Source organism: Copidosoma floridanum, unplaced genomic scaffold (genome assembly GCF_036245765.1).
Source record: "Copidosoma floridanum isolate Cflo_tuat_1 unplaced genomic scaffold, Cflo_Japanese_pri ptg000027l, whole genome shotgun sequence".
NCBI lineage: Eukaryota > Metazoa > Arthropoda > Insecta > Hymenoptera > Encyrtidae > Copidosoma > Copidosoma floridanum.
Genome location: NW_028321904.1, coordinates 14227155 through 14253230, shown reverse-complemented (window position 1 = coordinate 14253230; position 26076 = coordinate 14227155). Strand labels below are relative to the sequence as shown.

Below are 26076 nucleotides of genomic sequence, written 5' to 3'. Positions count from 1 at the left end.
GCTGCACCATTCCCGCACCATTCCCGCCCAACAGGCTCCCGCCGGGCTAGCAGGACCGCAGCAGCAGCACGACGAGCCCACCCCAGCCCCGCGGCCAACCCAGTGTTAGCCGATTGACCAGACCTGGTTGAGAATCTGGCCTACCGTCTTGCAGTCAGCAGGAGCCAAAGACAGCTTGGATCACTTTGGCGCGCAGCCTAGGTATCGCCTTACTGCCCAAGATCTCCCTTTGGTCGCTCACGGGTCGCACCGCACGGCAAACATGGCGAGCCTTCTGCCCTCGGCTCGGGTCTATTTTTGAAGAGTTCCTAGAAATAGCGAACTAGGTGATAAGGTTCTGTTCTAGTGTAGGTGTGAGGTTCTTCCATGTCGTGTCAATCCCCAGCCGCAAGCCAGTAAAGGCAACCGCCAATCCCCGAATCCCAGCCTCACAGGAAAGTACTGGCTGAAATGCACTAGAAACGCCCTTCATATAGCCCCTCAATAGCCAGACTCCTTAATTAAAAAGTTCGCCACATCTTTTTTGTTCTCGGACGTACCACTTTATCAGCGGTAGAGATACCCCAGCTTCCCTGGTCATCGCAACGAGTCTCACCTCATCCCCCGCGCCAGCACAGGGTCGCTAATGGCCGCGTCCAGCCCCAACCTACGGCAGGACCCAACCACGGCACGAAAGCATGTCAGTATAGATACATGGCAGTATTTTAAGAATTATTTTTAAGGATAGAGGATTCAGCAGAAGTGTAAAAAAGGATAGTGTACTGTTAGTTAAAAGCCCCCTCACCCGACCTAGGCTGCAAGCAGCACGGTGTTCGACAAGGTTCTGCACATAGTGGAGGGGGTAAACATTACTTCTACCATAACTACTACAACGACTATTACTACTATTGAAGTATCCTGGTGCGGGAGATCAAGATGAGCAAGAACCGATGCTGGCGCGAACTTATCGCTGATATAGATGAAGAAACGTGGGGCCTGGGCTACCGAATCGCGCTAAAAAGACTGCGCGGCTCGGACCCAGTGGTGCCGATGGAGCATCTATTCTTGGAGAGGGTGATATCTTGTCTTTTTCCGAAGCATTCCGAGAGAAGGCGAGAAGACATAAGTGTGGGCGAGGTGCCTCTCTTTACCTTTGATTAATTGAGGTCAGTGGTATCGGAGACGCCGGGCCGCAAGGCCCCGAGTCCGGATGGGGAAAAATCCAAAGTCCTCAAGGTCATAGCCATGGAAAAATCACACGTGTTGCTGGACATGTTTAATGCGTCTTTTCGCAACGGACTGTTCAGCAAACGGTGGAAAAACCAAAGGCTTCTCCTTTCGGGGGGTTTGAGGGGGACGATCGACGGTCATGGCTGTGGCTAAGGTCCTTGAGTCGGTTAGGAAGGCATGGAAATCCTCACATAAGACAAGAAGCACCTGTGTTCTGGTGACTCTTGACATTAGAAATGCTTTTAAATCGGCCAAATGGTCCGACATAATGAGGACTTTGAGGAGCCAGAATGTACCGGAGTACCTTAGAAAGATACTGGATAGCTGTCTTCAGGATCGTGTACTCTGGTACGCCAACTCGATACTGCTGTACGGCGCGGAGGTATGGGCGGATGCGGTTTCGAGACGGGACGTCCGAGAGCGCCTTATTTCGGTGCAGCGCATCAAATCACTAAGGATCGCTTCCGCTTACCGCACGGTTTTCACTGCTGCTTTTATGGTGATAGCACGAACGATTACCGTCTTGTTGCTTGCGCTGGAGCGGCGAAGAAAATTCCTGGGCTCTGGCGACGAAAGTGATGGCGACAGCAGGGCGAAAACGTTGACGACGTGGCAACAGGAGTAGGACCAGGCTAGTGTGGGTAGATGGACGCACCCGCTCATCCCGAACCTGCGACCATGGGTGGAAAGAGGGCATGGAGAGGTGAATTATTACCTCACTTAGTTCCTCTCTGAGCATGGTCAGTTCGATGCCTATCTCCATCGCGTGGCGGTGCAAGCATCCCCCAGATGTGCTTACTGCCCCACGGTGGTGGATACCATCGAACAAACGTTTTTCGTGTTCAAGAGATCGCACCGTGAGCACCAGCAACTAGTGGACAAGCTTGGTGTGACACCCACTTCCGAAAACATCATTTCTGAGATGCTTCGCACCGAAGAGAGATGGAGGGTGGTGGACTATTACGTTGGGTCAGTGGTCCGTCGCAAGAAGGAAGAGGAGAAAGCCGCCGCGCGGGAAGCCGAGGCTGCCCTTTGGGCGGCAATATGACAAAGCAACAAATGTTGTAACGCTAGAAAATGGGTGCCAATCCTCCGGGACCCCGAGTCCTTTTCAGGACTTGGGAGGACTGGTACCTCTAGCAAATGGTGGCGAGTTATCTCGTTAATGCTGTGAGACGCGATGGTCTCCCTGGTGGCTTCACCCTGAAGTAATGCTAACGCAGTTGCGGGGTGAATCAAAAGCCACGCGGTATGGGGGGGTTTAGTTGGTATGGGTGGTCTATTAGAAAAAAATTCACCGAGTCTAACGCTACCGCTGTCCCTGCGGTCTGCCATAACGCATTTTTCCTCCTTCACAAAAAAAATGTTATAGTAGTAGTAGTAGTAGTAGCATTCGTAGTTTTTTTTTTGTAGAGGGAGGTTAAATGCATTAAGGCACACTGCAGGGACAGTGGTAATATAAAACTCGGCTGATTTTTTTTATTAGACCACCCATACCCAGTTAAACCCTTCCCGTGCCGTGTGGCTTTTGTTACACCCTGAAACCTCGTTAGAATTACTTCAGGGTGGAGCCACCAGGGAGACCATCGCGCTTCGCAGCCTTAATGAGCAAGCTCGCTACCATTTTCTAGAGATGCCAATCTTTTCGAGTCTTAAAAAGGTCTCGGGATTGCTGAGGACCATCACCCTGTCTATTGCTCATATATCCATATTAATAACATAATTATTTTAAATATCCATATTAATCCGTCATTTTTACGCTATTATTTATTCATTACAAGCAATTTTTTGAATTTAGAATGACGCATTCCAATATTTACTGTGTCTGGTGATTTCATCAGTACAAAGTGACCCCATTGTTATACATCTTAAGTTATCATCGTATTAGCCAAGGAGAAATAGTTTAAATAAACATTTTATTTTGTAACTAAATAATACAGTAATGTTATTATGTTTTTTTTTTAATAATGTGAAAATACTAGATTATCATTCGTTTATATGTTTTACTTAGATTTCATTAAGTCTACGTCAGTCGGTGTATTTGCTGTGACTGTTATGAGTAGAATACTAATAAATCTTACCAATAGTATCTCCTGTATCTTCGTCATCAGCAACTTCTATACACCTTATAGAAAACGGTGGCTCTAAGTAAGCAAAACCCAGAAGTGGAGACTTAGAACAACTCGTAACAAACTGAAAAAAAGTTTCTTTAAAAATTTATGTCACTAAGTATATATTAAGTTACCTACTTTCAAGAAAAGCCCTTTTTCTTTTTCAGAAAAATCTTTGTCTAGAATATCCCAAAGCCAACAAATAACTCGATGTTTGTCATGGAATCCTCCATAGTATTGAGTATGTTTTCGTAAATCTCGTAAGTCTAAAGGAACATTATCTCCTGAAATCAGCCTTTGCCACTAAAAAGCATAGAAATTTTTTAAATAGTACAAAAACATAACGAGAAAAATTTTAAATGAAAATAATCAAAACCTCGGGAGAAGAAAATAAAGAGAGCCAGTTAGGTTTTATAATTGACCTAAATCCCTTAGTAAATGCTGCAATTTGATCTTTAATCTGCATGTACATGCGAAATTGAGCGATCAAATGTATATAATGTATCTTGTTGTCATTCGTAACTGTAACTACCCTACCACCGGGTCTCAGTTCATGATTAACTAATTTTCCCATAACATTTTCTTCAAAAGAAAAAGTTAGTTCTAAATCAGTTATATCTCCTTCATAATGCTTCAGTAATGTTAAACTCCGATAAAGATCGTTATCAAGTGATGCTAATTCATCAAGATGACTGTATAAAGCTCCAACTGATAGGCCACAAAATTGAGACACAAAAAATGATGCAAAGGGGATATCAACTACAATTCCCTGTAATAAAAAAATTTCTACATATACATTGAAACATATTTACTTGGATTTTTTAACTTCCTTAAGAAATTGTTTTACAAGTAAAAAAGTTTTTTTAAATAAAGTAAAATTACTTCATATACTGCTTTCCCAAGGAGACGTCCTATGAACTCAAACAACAACAAATGATTATCTTGTAGAAACGAAGAAGATGATGGATATAGTCTATTTTCGCAAGTAACCTTGAACAAATTAAGGGATGGATTAAAAATTTGTTTGATAGTTTCTTCCAGAAACTCTTTAAATACACCATCTTGATCGATACCAGCTTCGTCTAAGCCTTGTTCATTTGTAAAACGCACTCTTATAACACTTTTCAGCTCTTCGGGCGATAAAATCGATAATTGTCTGTATCCATCGTCAACTATTTTTGATCTAAAAAGTAATAAAAACATATAAATTTTAAAATCAGATATTATAAGAATTAAAAAAAAATTGCTTTTTTTATTACTTAGACGTCAGACTACTACAGGCTACAGTATGTTTTTATTAATAGTGTAAAATGGAAAACCCAGTAAAACATAAAATATCCAAATAAATAAGTATTATCAAGGCTTAGTACAATTATTCAAAGTGAAGAAAAAATCAAAAATCTTTAGAAAATGGCCAGTACCAAAACCTAAATCATATGATAGTAGGTCTTTTATTTAAGGACGGACGTCAATTCAACGAGAGATCAAAGAAAATTTAATATTTTTCAATCTTATATACCGCATAATTAAATTACAGTATATAGTGTACCATTAAATTTATAAAAACAACTCAAGAGCTCTAACAGAGAGTGTTTTTAAGCGAAAAATGTATATAGTATTTAATATCATCGAGAACGAAAAAATGGTTTGACAAACCAAAAATATTATACATTTATCTAAGGTCAGAGTGGACTAACTCCGAAAGACATTTTGGAGGATAATTAACTTCTACATATTAAATTGTTAAATGCCGTTGTCACTTTGCATAAAAAACAATCACGTTTGCTTTACACAGTTGCTTGCAGCTAATAAGTGCAATAATTATATCCTGTACTACAAAAGATAGTGGCTAACATCATCGGCTGAAGACTTCAACCTGAAGACCTATATTGAAGAGTTCGATCCACATTCGGTCGTCCCCTGTTCAATAAAGTGTATTTATTAATGGATTGTACAGAGCTGAGAAATGAATAATATTGATAAATACCAGGCAGAGAGCTTCTTCTTCCTTAACGCCAAATCAGAGAGCACCTTCTTTTGCTTCTTGACTGCTGAAAGCACACTATCTTCACAGTGTATGTATGCTGCTGCCATCTACTGTCGGGGCAGTGGTAATGCTCGAGCTGTGAGAGGCGATGATAGAATAGAAAGAGCCTCCGACAAGAAAGTGACCAGGGGTGAGGACTTTGAGGTCATCAGTGGTGCCAGTTAAAGAAATATGTGGCCGATCATTGAGTACCATCTTGATGCTGGCCAGGACAGTGGAAAGTTCTTTAAACGTCAGTTTTCTAGAGCCGATAGTACATCGAAGATTACCTTTGACCGATTTTACTTCAGATTCCCAGAATCCTACAAAATGTGAAGCATAGAGAGGGGAGAATGAAGTTCCCCGTGATTATTTGTTTGGCAAAACGGCCGATCGTAAGGTCTTAGCGTATTTGTGCCTGTTAGAGCGCTTCGCACAGTTCGCGGTCTACACCGCAAAATAAGTGTCATTGCCGCTCCATATCTTAACAGGTCAACCATGGTGGCTACAGAATTGAGTGAGCGCTTCCAGGAATGAGATCGTTAATGGGCTCCAGGTGAAGCGCTTTTGTACCCATGCATTAAAAGACAGCAATGTATCATTTCCTCGATTCCATGCCACGTCCTTTGGCGGCTATCACGTTGAAGGGTTCAGCGTAGTCAACACCCACGCGAGAGAAAGCTAGTAACTGCTAATGGGACCATGAATTGGGTAGCTCCTTGGGCATGGCATCTCACGCAGATAGGAAATTGTCGTTGATGAGCTTTGACGAGACAAGAGCTGCCAATGATCCAGGCCCATTTGGCGACGAAGGCGCTTGTTACCTGTACTTCTCCATAAAGTGAACACTGGTGTGCCCATGAGACTATGAGGCGGGCTACACCGCAGGTATGGTTTAGACTCGATGGGTGCTGGTCGTCGTAACTTAAACATGATCTCTGCAGGCGACCTCCTACATGAAGAACTCCATCAGCTGAGAGGAACGGAGCTAACGGCGTCAGTGATTAGTTGGGGGGGGGAGTGGAAAGCCAGCTTGTAGGCATTTAATCTTAGTTTAAAAAGTCTGGCGTTGGCTAAGGCGGACGCATTCGAGGTATGACTCATTGTACTTAGTCACTTTTAGAGGGGCAAGAACGGCCATGTCTGAGCCTCGCTCAAGGCGTAATCTGATCCATCGTCGAATGCAAGCAAGAAACCGAAGGAGTCAGTTCAGAGAATTTATCTAGTCGTAAACAGACGTGAATATCCCCAGAATGAGTCTGAACCCGCTAGTAGATGACAGCGGCCATGGCGCAGCGACTGGCGTCAGCGAATGCATGCAACTGTAATCGGGCTGACGGCTGATTGACAATCCAATGTGGAATCGCTATGCCTCCAACGTTTTGGAGTTAAGATAAGAATACAGATCACCTATGAGCCATGGAAGCTGATGCAGGTTCATCCCAGTTGAGCTCGCCAAAAGACCTGGATTAATAACTTAACGACCAAGACAATTGGATCAAGCCAACTGCATAGATCGAATAGCTGCGCGAGCTCGGTGAAGATCGAACGTTTCGTGGTTAGCTTTGCTCGAGGTGCTAGTGGTATGATTGAAATCGACCGGATCTCAACTGACTTCAAGTTCATTGACAAGGCCATAGGTACCGAGCTGTTACCACGTCTTTCGGAGAAGGCAATAATCAGGAAGGTCGCTTAAAAGCTCTGGAGCATTTGCCACCCACATTTTAAGAGGCAACCCACCACTTTGCAAGTGACCGATGATCTGGTCACGGCCAATTTGGACAGTAACGACATCATCGGCTCCTGATAGGATATTATCAGCGTATCGGTCTTTCATAATAATCGTGACGGCTTCTGGCCGTGACCTACCCTCGTCCTTGCACAGCTATTGGATAGCACATAGCGACAGATATGGTGCACATGATGTTCTGTAGGTTACAGTCATCAGTCGTTAGTGCTGAAGTGGGCCGGTCTCGTCACTGCTCCACACGATGCGTTGGAGTTCTGCGTCTCTCTCATCGATCCAAATCTGCTGAAACATCATGCGTATATCAGTGCAGAAGATGAATCGATGCATTCTCTACCGTAGCAGTAAACTAGGAACTGCTGCCTGTAGTTGTGGACCGGTGTGTAGTGTATCGTTGAAGTTGTTTCTAGGCCAGGTGGGTTGAGACGCATTAAACACAACACGGATCTCTTTCCACTGATCCCCAGACTGCTAGATATCATAGTAAGGAATGTAGTTGATAGGGCGGGACGTATCCTGGAGTTTCACGTCGGTCAAAATGCACATATGCACGCACGTCAAGTACTCCTCCATAAAGCGCTTATACTCGGTGGCCATCTCTGGGTCACGTCTCAAGCATTGATTTAACTGCTACAAAGAAGTGAATGCACTGGACAGGCTATTGTCCAAAAGATCCAGGCCCTCTTGCTTCAGAGGTAGTCGAAGAATGTATCGACAATCCCTGGCGTGCTGGTACTGAGCGAATATCTCCTTACACTCTCTAGCCTCAGGAGATAATCAGAGAGTGTATGGCATCTCTTCAAGCTCCCAGAATCGTTGGAGGAGGGATACTAATTAATATTACCAGGATGGGGCTTCCTCTTTCTGAGTAGTGAAATCCGAAGTCGAAGATGAGTGTGCAGTATTATTTTAAGCCCGTCCAGTGAAGACTCAACCAAAACCGGTAGATTGAGACAGTAGCTCCCCTAGCTAAAATACGTCGGCACCGATAAAAATTTCGACCTGGCCTGGAGTGCCAGATGTTTTGTCAGTGATATTGGTCAGGCTGAGGTAGCTTTGAACGGTGGAGGGCTCTACAGCAGAAGAAGTGGTACACAGTACTGTATTTATGCATGACGTACTCACGAAGTTTAACTATCGTGAGTACTTAACTAAATTTTCTTATTTTTTTAAATCGTTGTTCAAGTTTTTGCTTCAGTGAACTACATGAATGCAGTACTTATTTTTATAGAGCTCCGTTCTTTCTATGGGTCTGGCGACCCCCTTGATACCTGAGAAATTGTGTGTCTTTATACTCATGTCATGTTTAAAGAACTTCGTTTTTACCGTGGGTCCCATGACCCATTTATACCCCCTGGTTTGTTCCTTTTAATTCGTTTTTTTTTAATTTCTTGTTTTATTTTTTTTTAATTTCTCGTTTTATTTTTTTTCATTTCTTATCTTATTTCTTAACATATTTCATTTCAATGTTTCTTTATATTTTATTTCGTTATTTTTTCATACTTCATTTCATTAATTTTTTTTTTAATTTCTTATTTTTTTTTTATATACATATACTTTTTTCTTTTTCATATTTCACTTCATTATTTTTTCATATTTCATTTTATTACTTTTTTTTTTTTCATTTTTTTGTATATCCTTTATTTCATTTTTTTTCTATTTATTCTTTTTTTTTTTCATTCCCTTTTTAATTTCGTTTTTTTTCCATTCCATTGTATTCATGTCTTTTTTTAATTTCATTTCATTTTATGTTTATATTATTTATAACAGTAATTATTAGCATTACTGTAATGCCAAAAAAACATCAGGTTTAAAAAAAATCGGTGAGCATTTTATTCAACAAATGCATAAAATACTAATATTTAATGCGTAATAACGCGCCTTATTCTATTTAATTTACATAACCATATTGATGCTAATTAGGTTTTTGTTTTTTTAGATTTATTACTTAGAAAACAAATGCATAATTTATCATTAATTGAATGTATTCTCAGTGAATACATATAAAAATGGAATATTATAGTTACGAACCACACGATAAGTACAAGAAACCGAGCTTTTATAGTCAGCAGCGCTCGTAGCAGAGTGAATAAGGTACCCGACTACTATGCAGGAGGTCGAGGGCTCAAATCTCTTTATTAGAAAGCGTTTTTTTTTTTTTTTTTTTTTTTTAGAATTGTAAAAGAAAAAAATTCCAAGTCAAATAAAAATTATTGTCAAAAAATAAAATTACAATTGGTTTAAAAATTAATTAATTGCTTGGGAGTGTGAAGGGGAATGGTAAACAGAGGTGTGCAGGAGAGTAGTGCGGCACAGTTGGCAGATACATGGTGGGGTGAGGGGAAGTGTGTAGGGAACTGTAGGTGAGGGGAACAGGGTAAGGGGGAAACTTGCGAGGAAGAGACTTCCGGTAAGCCACTTCCATTTCATCAAATCTGTCGGTTTTGAAATTCCAGCCCCCCAAGTACGCGACATAAAGAACTTCGTTTTAATAATATATTATTATATATGGACACATGAAAGGTTATTCGCTTATGCCCTTTCCTCGATGAAAACCCCAAGTGAGATATCTACTAGTCTTATACTGCTGATAAGGTTAATGAATAAACTTTGCAGTAGTAAACAATATACCAAATTTTTAAAAATAAATAAACAATTTTTATGCTACCTTGCTCAAAACATTTTAGAAGTTAGTTTTTCCGCTATACTCGTATAAAATTATAAGTTTCTGCGGACACGGTTCCCCAGCCGTTTACGCTACAGTTTTTGTTACGTGGGAGCTCGGTCACACATGCTTCCGAATTTGAAACACGACCTTTACTGGCTTGGCTTGCCTCTGGGAAATTATTGTGCATAGTTAAAGTGTATTCCTATCGTTCGGCTCATATGCAAAAATTTATCCTTTTTACAGAGTAAGTAAAGTCTCTGGTTTCAGACTCCCTACAGCCCATACAGTAACATTGGTTGTTAGTACGTTTTTCTGAGCCAGGATACTTCTGAAAGAAACTGTAGTCTTTTGAATCTCGTCACAGCTCCGCTTCTGAAGCCCACTCGCATTAACATGGGTTATTTGGTTTTTAGATAAGTTTTTAACGAATATTCTCTGGTACTTTTAAGAGAAGCCGTAGTCTTCCAAATCTGGTTGCAGCCCCCAAAATTCCCTCTTCCCTTAGTAAATTATGTTATTTCAGTTATTAGTTCAGATTTTTCCGAACACTTCCGAGGACTCTTGATAAAAGATCTGGTTTTTTAACTTTGGTCAATGCCACCTTGCACAGCTACTCAATGACATAGGTTATTAACTTGTGCTCATTCAATTGTTAAGAAATTATTATGTTATCGGATTATCGATGCAAATTAAACAGTACCTTACGAAAATTGATTGCTGATAACACTGAAGTATTTCGAAAAGACTCTTTTAATGGATCTGTTTCTTTATATTCACTACTTCTGGCTTCCATAAAATATTGCAAACACAGTGACTTCTGGTGCTATTGGCCGCCATATTAATCGAGACTAAAACTTATGGGAACATAGCCTTATCAATACTTTAGGAATTACGAGATCTCTGAAGGTCAAAGCACTCCTTCTCCCGTTAAAAACTATTGATGAATTTTCTTTATGACTACTATATAGTTTTCAAAATCCCTTGCCTCTATAATAGAAGGAAAATGTATAATAATTTATCATGATATAAATTCGATAAGTTAAATTAATAGAGATACTTCTGTTAACTATTTGCTTACATATGTTTTTAATGCCCAAAAGCTTTTTCCAATACCTTTTACTAAGTTGGCATGAACAACTTTAAAATGAATATAAATTTTAACAAAACATAACAAAAATATGTAAGTGAGATTTACATTTTGACACATAAGGTATAATAAGCACTTCAACATTAATTTTCTTACTTTTTCTACTAACATTTATTAATATTATTTTCCAAGGCTAAATAAAATAAAAATAATTCAGTGGTATGTAAAAGATTAAAGTTAAAGCATAGCGATCAGTGGGACATTAGCACAACCCCACTATTTTATTTAAACTGACCTAGTAGGACAGCAGTAGAATTGCAGTTTCGTCGAACATATGAGTTAAGCATCACTTGTTATAGTTATTTGGATAGGAGACCGTTCACACTTCGCCATTTTTATTTTGCTGTTGATTTTTAAGGATCGATTCACTGTTTTTCTTACATTTTGTCAACTTGGTCAAAAGGTGTAGACAAGTCGACTTTGGGGTTATTACGTAAGTACCTGATCAGGTCTTCGGCAATGTACTGATTGATTCTAAGAATTGGTTACCCCACTCCTTCCGCTTTCTTTCTTCTTTCAAGTACGTTATTTAAGTAGGGACTGTAAGACAAAGCTAAACGTATAGCACTATAAAAAATAACGGCTTCTAATAAATTAGCAAACAGCTGCTTTGGTTATGATTCTTTTGCTTTCAAATTTTGAAAAATAATAAAGATTTTGATTACGCAATGACAAATGTTTTAACAATTCTAAATAATATTCGCATATTATATATATATATACAGCATGATATGTAACGGTGGCATTTCCCGAGAACCGCGTGTAGAGCGATTTTTTCTGACGTGAACCCCGTTGGAATTAATTTTTTAGGGCAAATAGCTTTTAAATGGGAGCCGATTGAAAATTCGTTCCAAACTACCCCTAAATGGGGTTGGAAAGCTATAGCGCGCCCGCATAAACTCGCGACGTTGCCACATTGTTATTGGAGCTTAGTCGGTAAGCAGTGAGAACTATATCCATGTGCGCACGCAAGAGCGTCAGCTACTGCTGGTAACTTGAAGGTTGAATGTAAAAATTTTTACCTTAAGGTAAATATTGTCTGCTTCTTATGTTGTCAGTTGTTTATCCATCACGCGCTTACTGTCTTTCTCACTCTCATGTTGGACAAAAGCATCTTTAAATTTTATACTTAAGTAATGTTACCTCAAATGAAAGTAAAATACCATATCAGTAAGGATTTGTCCACTCTACACGATAGTATTTTTGCAAAAATAGTCGAGCTCTTTGTCAAAAATATTGTTGTTAGGTATGTCTTGCTTACGTTCCCGGGTATGTCGTCTGTACACGATTTAGAACGAGTCCATTCATAAATTGCAATAATCAAGTACCCGGGAAGTACCCGCCAAGTGCCCGTGAAGTACCCGGGAAGTACCCGAGGAAGTGCCCGGGAAGTACCCGGGAAGTACCCAGGAAGTACCCGACAAGTGCCTCGGAAGTACCCGCCAAGTACCCGGGAAGTGCCCGTGAAGTACCCGCCAAGTGCCCGGGAAGTGCCCGCCAAGTGCCCGCCAAGTACCCGGGAAGTGCCCGGGAAGTACCCGAGGAAGTGCCCGGGAAGTACCCGCTAAGTGCCCGGGAAGTACCCGCCAAGTACCCAGGAAGTACCCGCCAAGTGCCCAGGAAGTACCCGAGGAAGTACCCGCCAAGTGCCCGGGAAGTACCCGAGGAAGTGCCCGGGAAGTACCCGCCAAGTACCCGGGAAGAGCACGGGAAGTACCCGAGGAAGTGCCCGGGAAGTACCCGAGGAAGTGCCCGCCAAGTACCCGGGAAGTACCCGACTGTATTGTACTAGGCGGGGACTTCCGGGGCACTTGGCGGGTACTTCCCGGGCACTTGGCGGGGACTTGGCGGGCACTTTCTCGGGCACTTCCTAGGTACTTGGCGGGCACTTTCTCGGGCACTTCCTAGGTACTTGGCGGGCACTTGGCGGGTACTTCCCGGGCACTTCCTCGGGTACTTGGTGGGTACTTCCCGCGCACTTGCCGGGTACTTTCCGGGTACTTGATTATTGCAATTTATGAATGGACTCGTTCTAAATCGTGTACAGACGACATACCCGGGAACGTAAGCAAGACATACCTAACAACAATATTTTTGACAAAGAGCTCGACTATTTTTGCAAAAATACTATCGTGTAGAGTGGACAAATTCCTACTGATATGGTATTTTACTTTCATTCGAGGTAACATTACTTAAGTATAAAATTTAAAGATGCTTTTGTCCAACATGAGAGTGAGAAAGACAGTAAGCGCGTGATGGATAAACAACTGACAACATAAGGAGCAGACAATATTTACCTTAAGGTAAAAATTTATACATTCAACCTTCAAGTTACCAGCAGTAGCTGACGCTCTTGCGTGCGCACATGGATATAGTTCTCACTGCTTACCGACTAAGCTCCAATAACAATGTGGCAACGTCGCGAGTTTATGCGGGCGCGCTATAGCTTTCCAACCCCATTTAGGGGTAGTTTGGAACGTATTTTCAATCGGCTCCCATTTAAAAGCTATTTGCCCTAAAAAATTAATTCCAACGGGGTTCGCGTCAGAAAAAATCGCTCTACACGCGGTTCTCGGGAAATGCCACCGTTACATATCATGCTGTATATATATATATATATATGAGGTATTCTTTGTGAACGAATGACACCCCTACAGGAGTTTAAAAAGGCTTTTATTGAAAGTTTTCAGTTTGTCTATCAAAACAAGTATAAAGAAAATTTTTTTCAGCTGTATAACTCAAAATGGCGGTAAAAACACGCAACCTGCGTGTTTTTTCAATTAAACTACTTAGAAACTCACGGTATAAGTCCTACAGGGATCCAAAAAGGCTTCAATGTAAAGTGTTAAGCTCTTCTATCAAAAGATGTAAAGAAAATTATTTGTCTGCTATAAATCCAAAATGGCCGCTGAAAGACGTGACCTACAGCTTTTTTACAATTAAGCTACTACAAGTCTCATGGCACAAGGTCTACAGGGGTCTACAAATGCTTAAATGAAATGTCTTGAGCTCTTATATCAAAAGCTGTGTATTTTTTGTTAGCTGTAAAATCCAAAATGGTGGCAAAGCACGTGACCACTTTTTTTACCCCTGCAGGATCCATGCCACGAGATTTATAGTAGTTTTATTGAAGAAAATCTGCAGGTCACGTGGTTCGGCAGCCATATTGGATCAGAAATGTTGACTCAATATATATATATGCCACTTGGCATAAAAAACTAGTTGCTCAAACCGTTCATTTGACTACCTACAGAACCTTAATAAATCAAACCAATTTTAGAGAATAGGTGGTCATTTGTTCATATAGAATACCTTTTATATATATATTTATCTATGTATATATATATATATATATATATATATATATATATATATATATATATTATATATATATATATATACGTATATACATATATAATTCATAAGTTACTCATATGAAAATAAATTTACTTTATTTTTTTATTTTTCGCTGTATACGTACAGGCAGATCGCTTAATGGTTTAAAGATCAACTAGTTCTGTGTTAACGTTTTAAATATAAAAATATTTAGATCTAATTTCAGATTGTAATTATAAATGCAGAATCTTTTTTTCTACAGAAAGTTGTTCCAGGCTAATGTATTAAGATTTTTGTAAAAAAAGTAAGTATATTGCTAAGAAAATGGGTAATGATGCTAATTTAAAATGGTTCACAAGATATAACTATTTGTTAAATTGGAGCTTAACTCTTTCACCCGTAAACATTTTTGTAAATTAATATTACATTTGTTTTCAGTATGAAGTAGTAAAAAGAAAAAAAAAACTGCTTTTTAACACTAAAAACCATTATTTTACTTTTAATGGGGTATAAAACTTAAATTTATTCTCTGAACTACTAAAAAAAAGAGAAACAATACTTTGAGACTAGATCAATTGTTTGGATATAGTTGATTTTAAAAAGTGAAATAAAACTTTAATTACTTAATGTAAGTAATGATGTTTATATTATTCACAACGGGTCTCCAACATCCGTTGGCCTCATCAGGTCAAACTACAACATTTAAACGTACTAGTTATACATGCGTGTTTTTAACTCTGTGTTTAGTATTAAAGTATAAACATATTATCTTACTATAGCTGTGAAGTACAGTTATGTAGTACACTACATTTAAAGGACAACTTGGTGGTATCTGCACACATGCGGGAATCAAAAGATACGTTTAGTAAAGACAACATAAAAATTCTAGATATAGAAAAAAATGAGCACAAAAGAGTTATTTCTTAACCAGTCTATATTATTTCAAACAGCAACTGTATCAACAAACAAGAGTATTCATATACAAAATTCATATACATTTTATCTAAAATTGGTAAACACTATAATCACTGCACATTTATTTAAATTTTACCGCTTTGCATTGTGAATTTCACTTTTAATATCATGTATCACCTGGTCATTAGTGTGTATGCGATCTGCCGCTGTTTTCTTGAATGTGTATTATAATCTAATATATACCTATACATGACCAAAGACCTCCACGTCCGTGTTAAATAATTTTATAGATTCCTTATATTATAAGATGCATATGTATCTATTGTAGTTATTGACTATATTATTGACAATGTCAAACGTTGAGCAATGTTCTCTTATCCATATGTTTTACAATAGATCTTTCTATTACTATGTATCTTGTGATGTATCTTGAAAAGTATGCAGTCTACTGAGTAACCATACTTGACAGCCATAGTGAGATAAAATGTTTGTACGTTAATATCGAATACAGAGTTAAAAACACATACGTATAACAAGTATGTTTAAATACTGTAGTTGGACCTGATGAGGCCAACGGATATTGGCGAAATTTTCTCAATAATATAAACATCATCACTAACATCAAGTGATTCAAGTTATATTTCGCCCTATAAAATCAACAATGTCCAAGCAATCCATTTATTTACAATTTGGGGCCAAAAAGTTATACTATTAAATATTATAGTTTGAAACCTTTTAAAATATATTAATATGTTAAAGAGAAGAAACTACTTTTTTCAAAAAAAATATTAGTTGTAAGTAAAAACTAAACAGCATAACTTAACAAGAACCTAAAAAAAAATAAAAGTGTTATTGTTTTCTATAAAATGGGATTGAAATATTTTGTCAACATATTTTTAACCCTTAAAAAGGGATAAAACCGATTTGCAACCTCGAAAAAACGTTGGTACAACCTTGCCAAAGTACGAAACTTTATTTTTTTTCTGAGCAATAGAAGGATAAAAAAAACAATAATTCTAAGCCTTTCATTTCTACAACTTATCTATTTAATACAATGATTATATAGCTATTTTTTGAATAAATATCACAGTAATACTTAAATAAAGTGTGAATATAGAAGTTTATTACGACTCTGCAAGATGGAAAATATAGATTATTTTTATAGTGAAGAAAGTATTTAAAATATTGCATAGTAAATTTTTATCCTGTAAAAAGACTCAAGACTTGGTTTTGACGAACAAAGCTTGTTTCAACAAGCATAATAAGGTATGAAACTCAACTCGATGGTTAAAAAATTAATAATTCTAGACCATTGTTTACTGAAGCATGTCAATTCGATACAAAGACATAGCCATTTTTTAGGAATAACTACAGTTATACTGTTATACAATTAAAAAAAAAACAATACTCATCAGGACACTACTAACTTGGAAATAAAGGTATTCTTATACTCTATCAAATGACACTATTTTAAAAAACTTAATGATAAATTTCTGATTTTTAAAAATTCGTAGAATCAATTTGTTTGGCGATAAAAAATCGTTATAACAACCTTAATAAAGTATACTTTAAAATTTTTTTTCGAGTTGGCCAAAGAATTAGGAAACAAAACTTAAGGACCTGGATCATCAAAATTGGTTGTAAGGGTTCAAGAATGTGACTGATTACATATAAACACACACAGACTTACACACATAAACAGACATTCTATGAAAATGTTTATTTTTTTATTTTACACATCATATAAGATATTTTTGATGTGAGACATTTATAGACGCGCGTGAGCATGGTGAGTAAACGTGAGTGGTACGTGGTGACCGCAACGAAAACCCGTTACAAAAAATATATAGATATACATTGCACACATAGTATGCTGTACAGGAGAAGTGGGCGAATGAGAGAGTAAAAGAAATAGAAGAACACGGCCAGGGGATTCCCCATCCCCTCTCTTATTGTTCGCGCATGCAGCAGGTATAGCTATAGATTTTAGAAGTATAATGCCTATATACATTCACACGTACACGCGTAGTCAGACACATACACATGTAGTCAGAGAAAACAAAGTGCGTGTGTCAAGCGGCTGAAGATATTTTATTATTGTTTAGGGCTTACATCAACAATAAAACACCACTTGGTTTTTCTTGAGCAAAAATTTTTTATTTGTATACTTGTCAACATTTTATCTCATCATGGAGACCTTTACAAGACTCTCACTTTCATACGCAAAAACCTAACGCACTATAGACCAACAGTTGTGTATTGAATTGAATGTATTGAAACAAATATTGAATTAAACGATAGAAGAAACAACTGTTTATTATAGTATTGGTACTTCCACTTCTAAAGGGGTGGATGAAATGGAAAAATGTTCCAATAGATTTTTCTACAGGAAACTTTAATAGTATGAGCAAAAGTTTTTCACCGCATAAGTTGAATTTAAAGGGAAGTGAGATAGTTATGTTAATAAAAAATTTTAGTAAAGATGATTCATGCAATGAAACGAGATTAAAATAACTAAGGTATTGAAATACCTTCTAACAGTAGACATCATAATCTTAAGAGCAGCCGTAAGAACTATATGGACCTCACCGTCAAATTTTTCTTTTGAAAAATATGAGCGGCTATGCACCAACTGCCAGTGTCACAGTCAGTGCAATGGCATGCAATCGTGTTACAGTATATTCAAGAAATTCTATATCAAACCGTACAGTCAGAATAATTGATGATTAAAAAAAATAGTAATTGATAGTACTTGTCAAGACAAGAACCCATCTGAAATTTCTAGAGTCCTCCTAAAGTCAGGTGACTAGCGTCAGTCAGTAATAGTTTGTAATAGTTTAAAAATTCAAATTTTCGTTTAAGGGCTAAACTTTACAGTTTTTTAGCTAATAAACATAAAGGAACATAGTTGTTTTTCTAAAACTTTTAAAAATATTTTTTTAATACTTCAAGCTAGCTTTTTCTTTACCGGGTCACCGCAACAGCTTACTGGCCAAGTCACCGGGACCACCCACTCACCACCTACTAGTGGAAGTGTATTGCCGCACCCATTTACCAATTCCTTAATTAATATCATACCAATCATACCTTCGGCACAGTGGAAGTATCTTCAGTGTAACACCTTGCCAGTTAAGCTGACATTCTTTGCATCAATAATGCACCTGGTCCACTCACCACTATGTAACCTCTTCCCAAAGATGACTCCATAATTTCATTATATTAAAAATCTGGTGTAAAACGTCTAAAAGAATTAATTGCGAAATTTGTAAACTTATAAGTCACAATAATACTTGTACTTGGTGTTTCTTTTATTGCTGATATGAGCTGGCATTATCACTGATACCAAATATAAATTACCCTTGTCAGAAGAATGCTGTTAGTACTGTTGTATTGTTATTAACTGATACATGAAATTATGACATGAACCATCATCGTTCTAACTGACTGTGTTGCTGTCAACGAAGTTTTGCAAAAATATCGCTTATTTTTTAATTCAATTCAACTGCAGGCCTCCTTTACCCGCTTGTACACTATAAAAACGCTCTATTAAAAGGAAAAATTGATCTTTTTCGTCCGTCACTTGTCCTTTAAATTTTTAGTCGACTATTGACTCCCAAATTCCACTAGTACACTATACACGTAAGGTATAATGTAGTAGCTGAGGTGACTCAGATGTATTACAAGAATGTCAATAATTTCGGACTATGCTTAGGAGCGAGATACAGCTAAACGGACTGAGTAAAGGTGGTTATGTCAACAGCAGGGTAAGGAGAAACAGCAACAAATTCCTTACCAGCCACTAGGTAAGTTAGCTGTCAATAATACAATTAATAATAAATTTTGTTAATGTGACCTAATAAATTATATAACACTGTACAAAAATAGTGCAGATTGTACTCTCGTCAAATCCCATCATAACAATTTCCTTATGTGTTCTTCAAAACCTAGTTCTAGTAAGAAAAAAAATTACGCAGTTATTTCTAGACTAAAAGGCAAAATCTAAGAGATTTTAATAATTTAATAAATTTTCTTTTTTCTCAATCGATTCGTAAAAAAATTATCCAAAACAAGAATTTTCCACAACTTTATCGTATCTTGAATAAATTTCAGAACTTTTAAATACTACAACAAAACAAAACAAAATAGGTTAAAATTTTTATAATATAATAATTTCTCTCACAGAAACTACTTCAACATCCCTGTTGACTGGATTAAATGATGACAAAGTTAAGATGACATAAAAACCACAACTTGAAAATTCAGCACTACAAACATTTATAAACACTACTCAGTAACTACAAACGTGTATTGCACTACTCACTAAACACACTTGTCCATCAGCGTACAATGAGACCAAGTAAGTTTAAAAGGCTGTACCCATGACCTTTACTTTTACAACTCCTGATACTACGGTACCAAATAGTACCAAAATCTCTGTTTTTGTTCCGATTTAGTCTGACTTAAAAAAAATTTGTTAATATCTGGGGTGTTATTTCATTAATCATTAATTAATTAAATAATTAACATTCATTAATTTTAATCGTTTTACATTCATTTAATTTTTAACATTGCATGCCATTCAAATTTTTAACTTTGCGCCTATTAGTACCACCCTATTGATCGCTAGGTAGTAACTTCTAGTTCCCGAAGAACATTGCAAGTATTAAAGCGATTCTGAGTGTTTAAGAGGAACTGCGTAACGACTTGAAATAATCGACTTGGATCACTCGATCCTTAGCGATCGCGAGGTCTTAGCTCCCTCTGTAAAGCCTATGCACAGCAGTGTAGCTAGGGCCACTTTCAAGTTCAATCAAAATACCTGCAAGTTAACACTGAAATCATGGTTGTCGTTATTTAATTTCAACAGCCAATTCAACACCTCAAAAGGCAACTCACGCCACACAGTGTCGCATTTTTGTTTTTGTCCTTAAAAAATCAATAACATTCGAAGGAAATATCAGTATGATTTTTTTTTAATGAAAAATAATTGTACGTACTAGTATTGAAAAATGTAAAAAATATTATTAAAAAACTCTCCAGGCTAAGATTTTTGAAGAATCTAGAGTATGAGCAGTGCAGCTTTGTAATCTAACAAAATTTTATTTTGAAAAAAATGTGTGCTGCACATTGATATATACATTCATCAAAAGCCATATTAAAACCATCCATAAGTATTTCAATCTACATAACTATTTTAACATAACCTCAAAATATTGCCTAAAATCTAAACGGTATTTGTTCCAAACTACGTAAAAAAATACATTTACAACCTCAGAATCGCTAAGTGTCATTATAATAATACGCATCTAATAAAAAGGAAAAATATCATCTATTATTTACATCAGAAATGAGTAGAGAAATTGCTAACTACAATGCTACGGCACGAGTTAACTTTTTGTCACTATTTCGAGCACCTCGTCGTAGCCAAGTGGCCAAACCAGCCGCACATGTTTTTTTTATTTGACAAGCGAGGAGGTGGTATGCCGAGTGTGTGCCTACGGATTCACGTGAAAATGGGCATGTAGGTGAAAACTTTGGATACACATAGAAGGAGTATACTGAATATGTGCCTACGGAAAGACAAGTGGAAACGGTAACTATAGCTATACAGCTATGGCCATGTATATCATAGCGAAAGCAAGCAATGAGTGCAAACTGCGACGCGTTTTTCTCGCTACACTTACTTCTTAAATGAGATCTTAGAGATTAAGGGGGAATAGAGAAGACAAAGTCTTGGTATTAATGTTTATAAAATGAAAAACCTATTCTTCCATTTTACAATTCTCTATAACACATGAAAGCTTCAGAGAGGCTAGCCATGTTGTTCTAAAACTTAATGCTACAACTAAATGCTTACAATTGTAAGCACATACTTTCAAGGCATATATTTTTCAATTATTTCTGTACTTTAATAGGACGGTGTATCAAAGAAAGTGCGTTAAAAAATATTCAGCTCAAATTATTTTTTGAGGTTGACAGTATAGCTATAACCACCTTAAATACAATTTATTATTTTTACTTATCATAATCGCTATGAAGTGTAGGTCAAGCCCTGGAGGTTATCAATGAACATATGTGACTTCAGATCATATGATGTCCGAAGTTTAAATAGCTGAGATGGCTACGGCTTATGCCACTGATGAGATAGTTTTGCAATTTAGGGTTCGATTCCAATTGGCGTAAGATTTTTTTTTTTTTTTAATGCAATTAATTATTCTATTTTTATTTATTATTATAACTTTCGTTTCAATTCATTAATCTTCTTAACATTTTTTTCAGGCACGTCAAAATAATTGTATTTTTAATACTGAGTATATTAAATACTTTATTACGTTAATAGTTCTAGTTTGCAATGCTATTTTATAATTTTATTGTACCAAAAAAAATGATTTTCAATGATATGAGTAAAATTTAAGCGTTTTAAAACTTTCAAGAACCTATGAACATTCAGTTCGCGAGAGAAAACAGCCAAAGGCCCAAAAAAATTTACTTATGTTTCAATAATATCATTATTGATTGTTACCAGCAAATTATTATGATATTTTTTTTCAATTTAAAAAAATCGATGCTTAATATTTTCATGCTGTCATTACATGGATATTAAAAACATACTAAAATCCTACAATTTGAATTGCACTTCCAGCTCTGGCAATCTTTCGATTAGTAAAAGTATTAGTTCATTTATATAAGTGCCTGTTATGCAATACATAATGCTTAGCATAAATTAATTAAATTGTTTGTATTTAATAGAATCGATCTTTAAAGTGAAAGGCAGTTATGTCTCTCTTGTAAATTATCGTAGCATTACATAAGTACATTGAAATGTTGAGTGCAGAATATATATCAAATAAACATAGATGAAGCAAGCTACGTTGCAAGTCGTATTAACATTATAAAGTACAAAAAGCCTAATAACTAGCATAAATGACCATGAATTTTGAGAATCGCATCTGTAAACTTGTAATATCAAAACGTACGTACAAATCTACCTTCCACAAAATTCCTACTTAGTTTTATATTACAGATCAAGGGGCTGTTCATTAATTACGTAAATACATTTTTTTTCCCCCTTCCCTCGCTCCCACATAAACTACAGTAATAGTTTGGGACTTCCCTTTTTTTGTAGTAAACATAGTTAAGATAAAAATTATTTTAATTTAAAAAAAATATCTAGAAATGTTAGATTTATTAAAAAAAAAAACTACAATAAAAAAGTGATTTTTCTTGTTATACTTGTAGAGTTTTATTTATTTGCTACACTATACAATGATGATGGCGTTATATGTAATGATGGCGTTGGTTAAGTCTGGACCCTGTCGTCTTGCAGCTGTTGCTGCGATGGAATTTCTGATTTTAAATCGATTCGTTTCATCTGTAATTACTGTCTCCATGTAAATAAGAAAGTGGATTTCGGCCCTTATATCCAATTATTTTAAAACAGCTACCTACTCTGATAACATTCTAACATCGTGTTTGCATCTGTCACATCTGCTGACGCACTCCTTCTTATAATTAGTTGCGTACACGATACTTACGATAGTTATCTAAAAAAAACTTATACAATATAGAAAACCAGTTTCATAAATAACAGTTTATTTTATTTTATGCTTCATAAATAGATGATTTACATTTTTCAATAAAATATATTATAAATGTTACAAAGATAATGATAATATAAATATAGTTAATAATTGTAAATAAAAAAAAAGTTATACACAAACGAATACAAATATACTATACGAATACATAATATACGAAATAATGATCACAATCCACTAGTACCTAGTAATCTTGTTTAAAAAAACCAACGATTAAAAAAAAAAATGGTATCTCTACATCATCTAATCTAATCATATTCTCGGTGGTTCTTATCTGGCCCAGGTATCGCTTAAAAGTATCCCACCCTATGATTTCTTCCGCGTCAATTGGAAAGTCATGGGGACAACATGTAATGTGCATCCCAATCCGTGCATCCGAGCCTGTACTGTTCCTGATGTTTTGCGTTCTCCGTGAGTCACGCCGATTATAGCTACTCGATACCTGCTGTCTATGAGCATCTCTGTGCTAAGAAAATTTTTCTTTATGATCAAAATCTCTGCGCCTATATCCGCATAAAAAGTCGCCTTTTCGTTCTTTAACTGTGGTCCCTCTAACTAGGCTGATGGTGGCGTGTGTTGTGTTCTCGCGAGTTTTATAGTTATTTTGAAAAAATGATCTATTTCTTCGTCACTCTCAGAAAGTTTGGGTTTGTCATTCTCCCCCTGTGAGCCCAGCGCCTTCATTCTATTGCTCTTTTTGCGGGCCCTCCTTCTTTTTCTTGTGTGTTTGCCTCTCTGCTATGTAAAAGTATCTAGGCACTCTACTTTATTATGTTCTACTCTTCCCCGTCCTAAGTCAGTATTTGGGCTAATGTTGTGCGTTTCCGTCCCCACTATTTCTAGCTCCGCCTTCTGCGGCCTCTCTCTCGCAAATTCTCCTTTGCCGGGCACGCTTATCTCCGTCTCTTTCTCTAGTTTATGTTTGACGTTTGGGGATCACGCCAAACATCTTACGAGTTTAAAGCTATGGGTGTGTCTCTTCTGTTTTCAGGGCCGTATGCGCTATTTTCTCGCTGCTGTGGACCCCTATCATGTGGTGGCCCACCCCTAGCTAGGTCCCTATTATACTTGCCCCTGCTGTCTTGATTTTTATATTTGTTTCCATAACGGTTGAATGTTTCCCTGTTGTTGTTATCATGTGGGTCACTGTAGCCGTGGTTGGTGTAATAATAACTACCTATGGAGTTGTAGTCATTATATCTGTAGTTTTCATAATTCCTGTCAATGTTATTGTTATTTCTATTATTGTTATTTCTGTCATTGTAGTTGTTACTTGTGTGGTATTAATTATTATTACTGTTATAAGGTTCGGTTGGTCCATTGTTATAGCCCTTGTTGTAATTATTGTAATTATGTGAGAATTCTTATTTTCGTTACCGTAACTACAGGCATTTCTGTTGGTATTGGTGTTATATACGAGTTGGTTATGCCCCTCGTTTCGCTGTCCTCTTCCTCCCTATCTCGCTTACGCGAGCAGCAGTTTCTTGCATAGTGTCACGCTCTCTGACAATGATTGCAGTTTCCCCCTGGTTCCCTCCTGTTCTCTTTTGAAGTTTTTCTGTTGTTTATCACCACTAGCAGTTTTCGGCATTCCTCGACTGAATGCCCGGTTCGGCCATGGCAGTATATACAGCGTTTTACGTTTACTGCTCCTGCTCCTTGTGCCCCATTGGCAATTTCTGTTGTTTTTTCTCCTGTACTTGCCAGGTTTACTAGTGGCCCCCACTTGGTTGTTGTTTTACTGTGTGCGAGCAGTGCACTTACTGGTATTGCATGCCGTAAACTAATGTCACTCTCTATTTTCAGTGCTTCTATAATTTCTTCGCAGAGGGTCCTCGCGTTTGAGCATGTAATTTTACATCTGTACATTGGGTGCAAGCCATATGTAAATTGCTTAACCACCTCTGCCTCCGTACTTTCTTTCAGAATCTCCATCTAAATAGGGAGTAGGTTTAGATTCGAATCATGTAGCATCATCAGCCTATCATACAGTCCTTGTACTCTTCCGCCGTAGTCCTCTATCGATTCCTGGGTTTGCTGTCTGATTATCTTTAGCTGCGTCATTAACGTGTCCGAATTATTTATACTCCCATATCTTCTCGCAAGTTTTCGAAAAAATTCCTGAACTGTCCCAAATTGAGCCAATCTGGGCGCGAAATGTTCAAACGCTTTTCTCTTCAGTCTGCTCGCAAGTGTGCCGAGGAAAAATAATTCATTTTCTGGATCCACCCTCTGCGCAGTCATCCTTACCATCTTTTTGAATAGTGGCTGATTGATTAGGTCACCATCAAAAAATGGGATGTTGCTTGCCATATGACTAGGCGTGGACAGAATGTTTAGTTGCGCGCTCTGCAGTCTGCGTGGGTGGTTATGGTTGTTTGTAGCCTGAGTGTGTTCTGTGTGTTGGGCCCTGGTAGGTACTGTATCACCCCATGTTCTATCACTATTCGCCCCAGAATCGACTCGATTTGCGTAATTATTATTCAGTGATGGTACTGTTGCTACAAATGTGGCTTCCTTCATTTTTTCAAGTTCATCGCTCATATCTTTTATCTTGTACAGTCACTGTTGAGTATGCGAGTCTCTTTTCCTAGAGTTTCCTGGTTCTTTCTATTCATAGCAGTTTGCAGCGAAATTTGGTCACTCTGGTCTCTCTGGCATGCCCCATTGTAACCACAGCATATTTGTTTTGTCTGCTCGAGCTCCACGTATTTCTTCAGTTCTTCTCACACTTTGCTCGCTGGCTCGTACGCTCGAAAGAAGACTAGCTTCTTTGTTTATTAGTCCCATATTTACCACTGTGTCATGAGACATATGTTTAGGATCCTTACTTTCCGGCTGTAAGTTTCGAATGGTCTCTGTGACTGCCATGTGTTACGCATCCACTTCTTTCTTTAACTTTGCTCTGATCTTTAAAAACAAACTTATTACTATCGCCTGAGTCTTCTCGTCTAGGGCGTTGAGTTTCTCACATCCCTCTGGTTTCAGATCTAATTTCAACATCTGTTTCTTCGTGTTTTCCTTCTGCTGTTTTCTACTGTATCCTAGCCTGCACATTTCGGTTATTATATTACCCAAGCCTTTGTTATCGCTTTCTGACTCATGGGTAATATCACCGAGATGAATCAGTTTTTCTCTTTTTCTTCTCCTTTTCTGTTTATATATATATATATATATATAAACATCTTGATGAATAAATATATATATATATATATGTATGTATATGTTCACGAATAGTGACTTCACGTGCTTCTAACGTATATATTACAACATGGTAAAATTATGCGGACGTCTGCATAATTCTACTTTTGTCCTCATA

At 37.4% G+C, this 26076-nt stretch overlaps 1 protein-coding gene across 1 annotated transcript in view; it reads right to left on the bottom strand.

The window, feature by feature from the left end:
- LOC106636725 (ubiquitin-protein ligase E3B) overlaps positions 1-26076 on the bottom strand; it is a 288751-nt gene that overhangs the window by 92473 nt on the left and 170202 nt on the right. The window contains exons 5-8 of the mRNA XM_089595731.1: positions 4203-4503; positions 3697-4089; positions 3459-3623; positions 3291-3402 (exon numbers count right to left, since the gene is read on the bottom strand). Of these exons, the coding sequence (XP_089451857.1) occupies positions 3291-3402; positions 3459-3623; positions 3697-4089; positions 4203-4503 (971 nt within the window). The remainder of the gene's footprint in view (positions 1-3290; positions 3403-3458; positions 3624-3696; positions 4090-4202; positions 4504-26076) is intronic.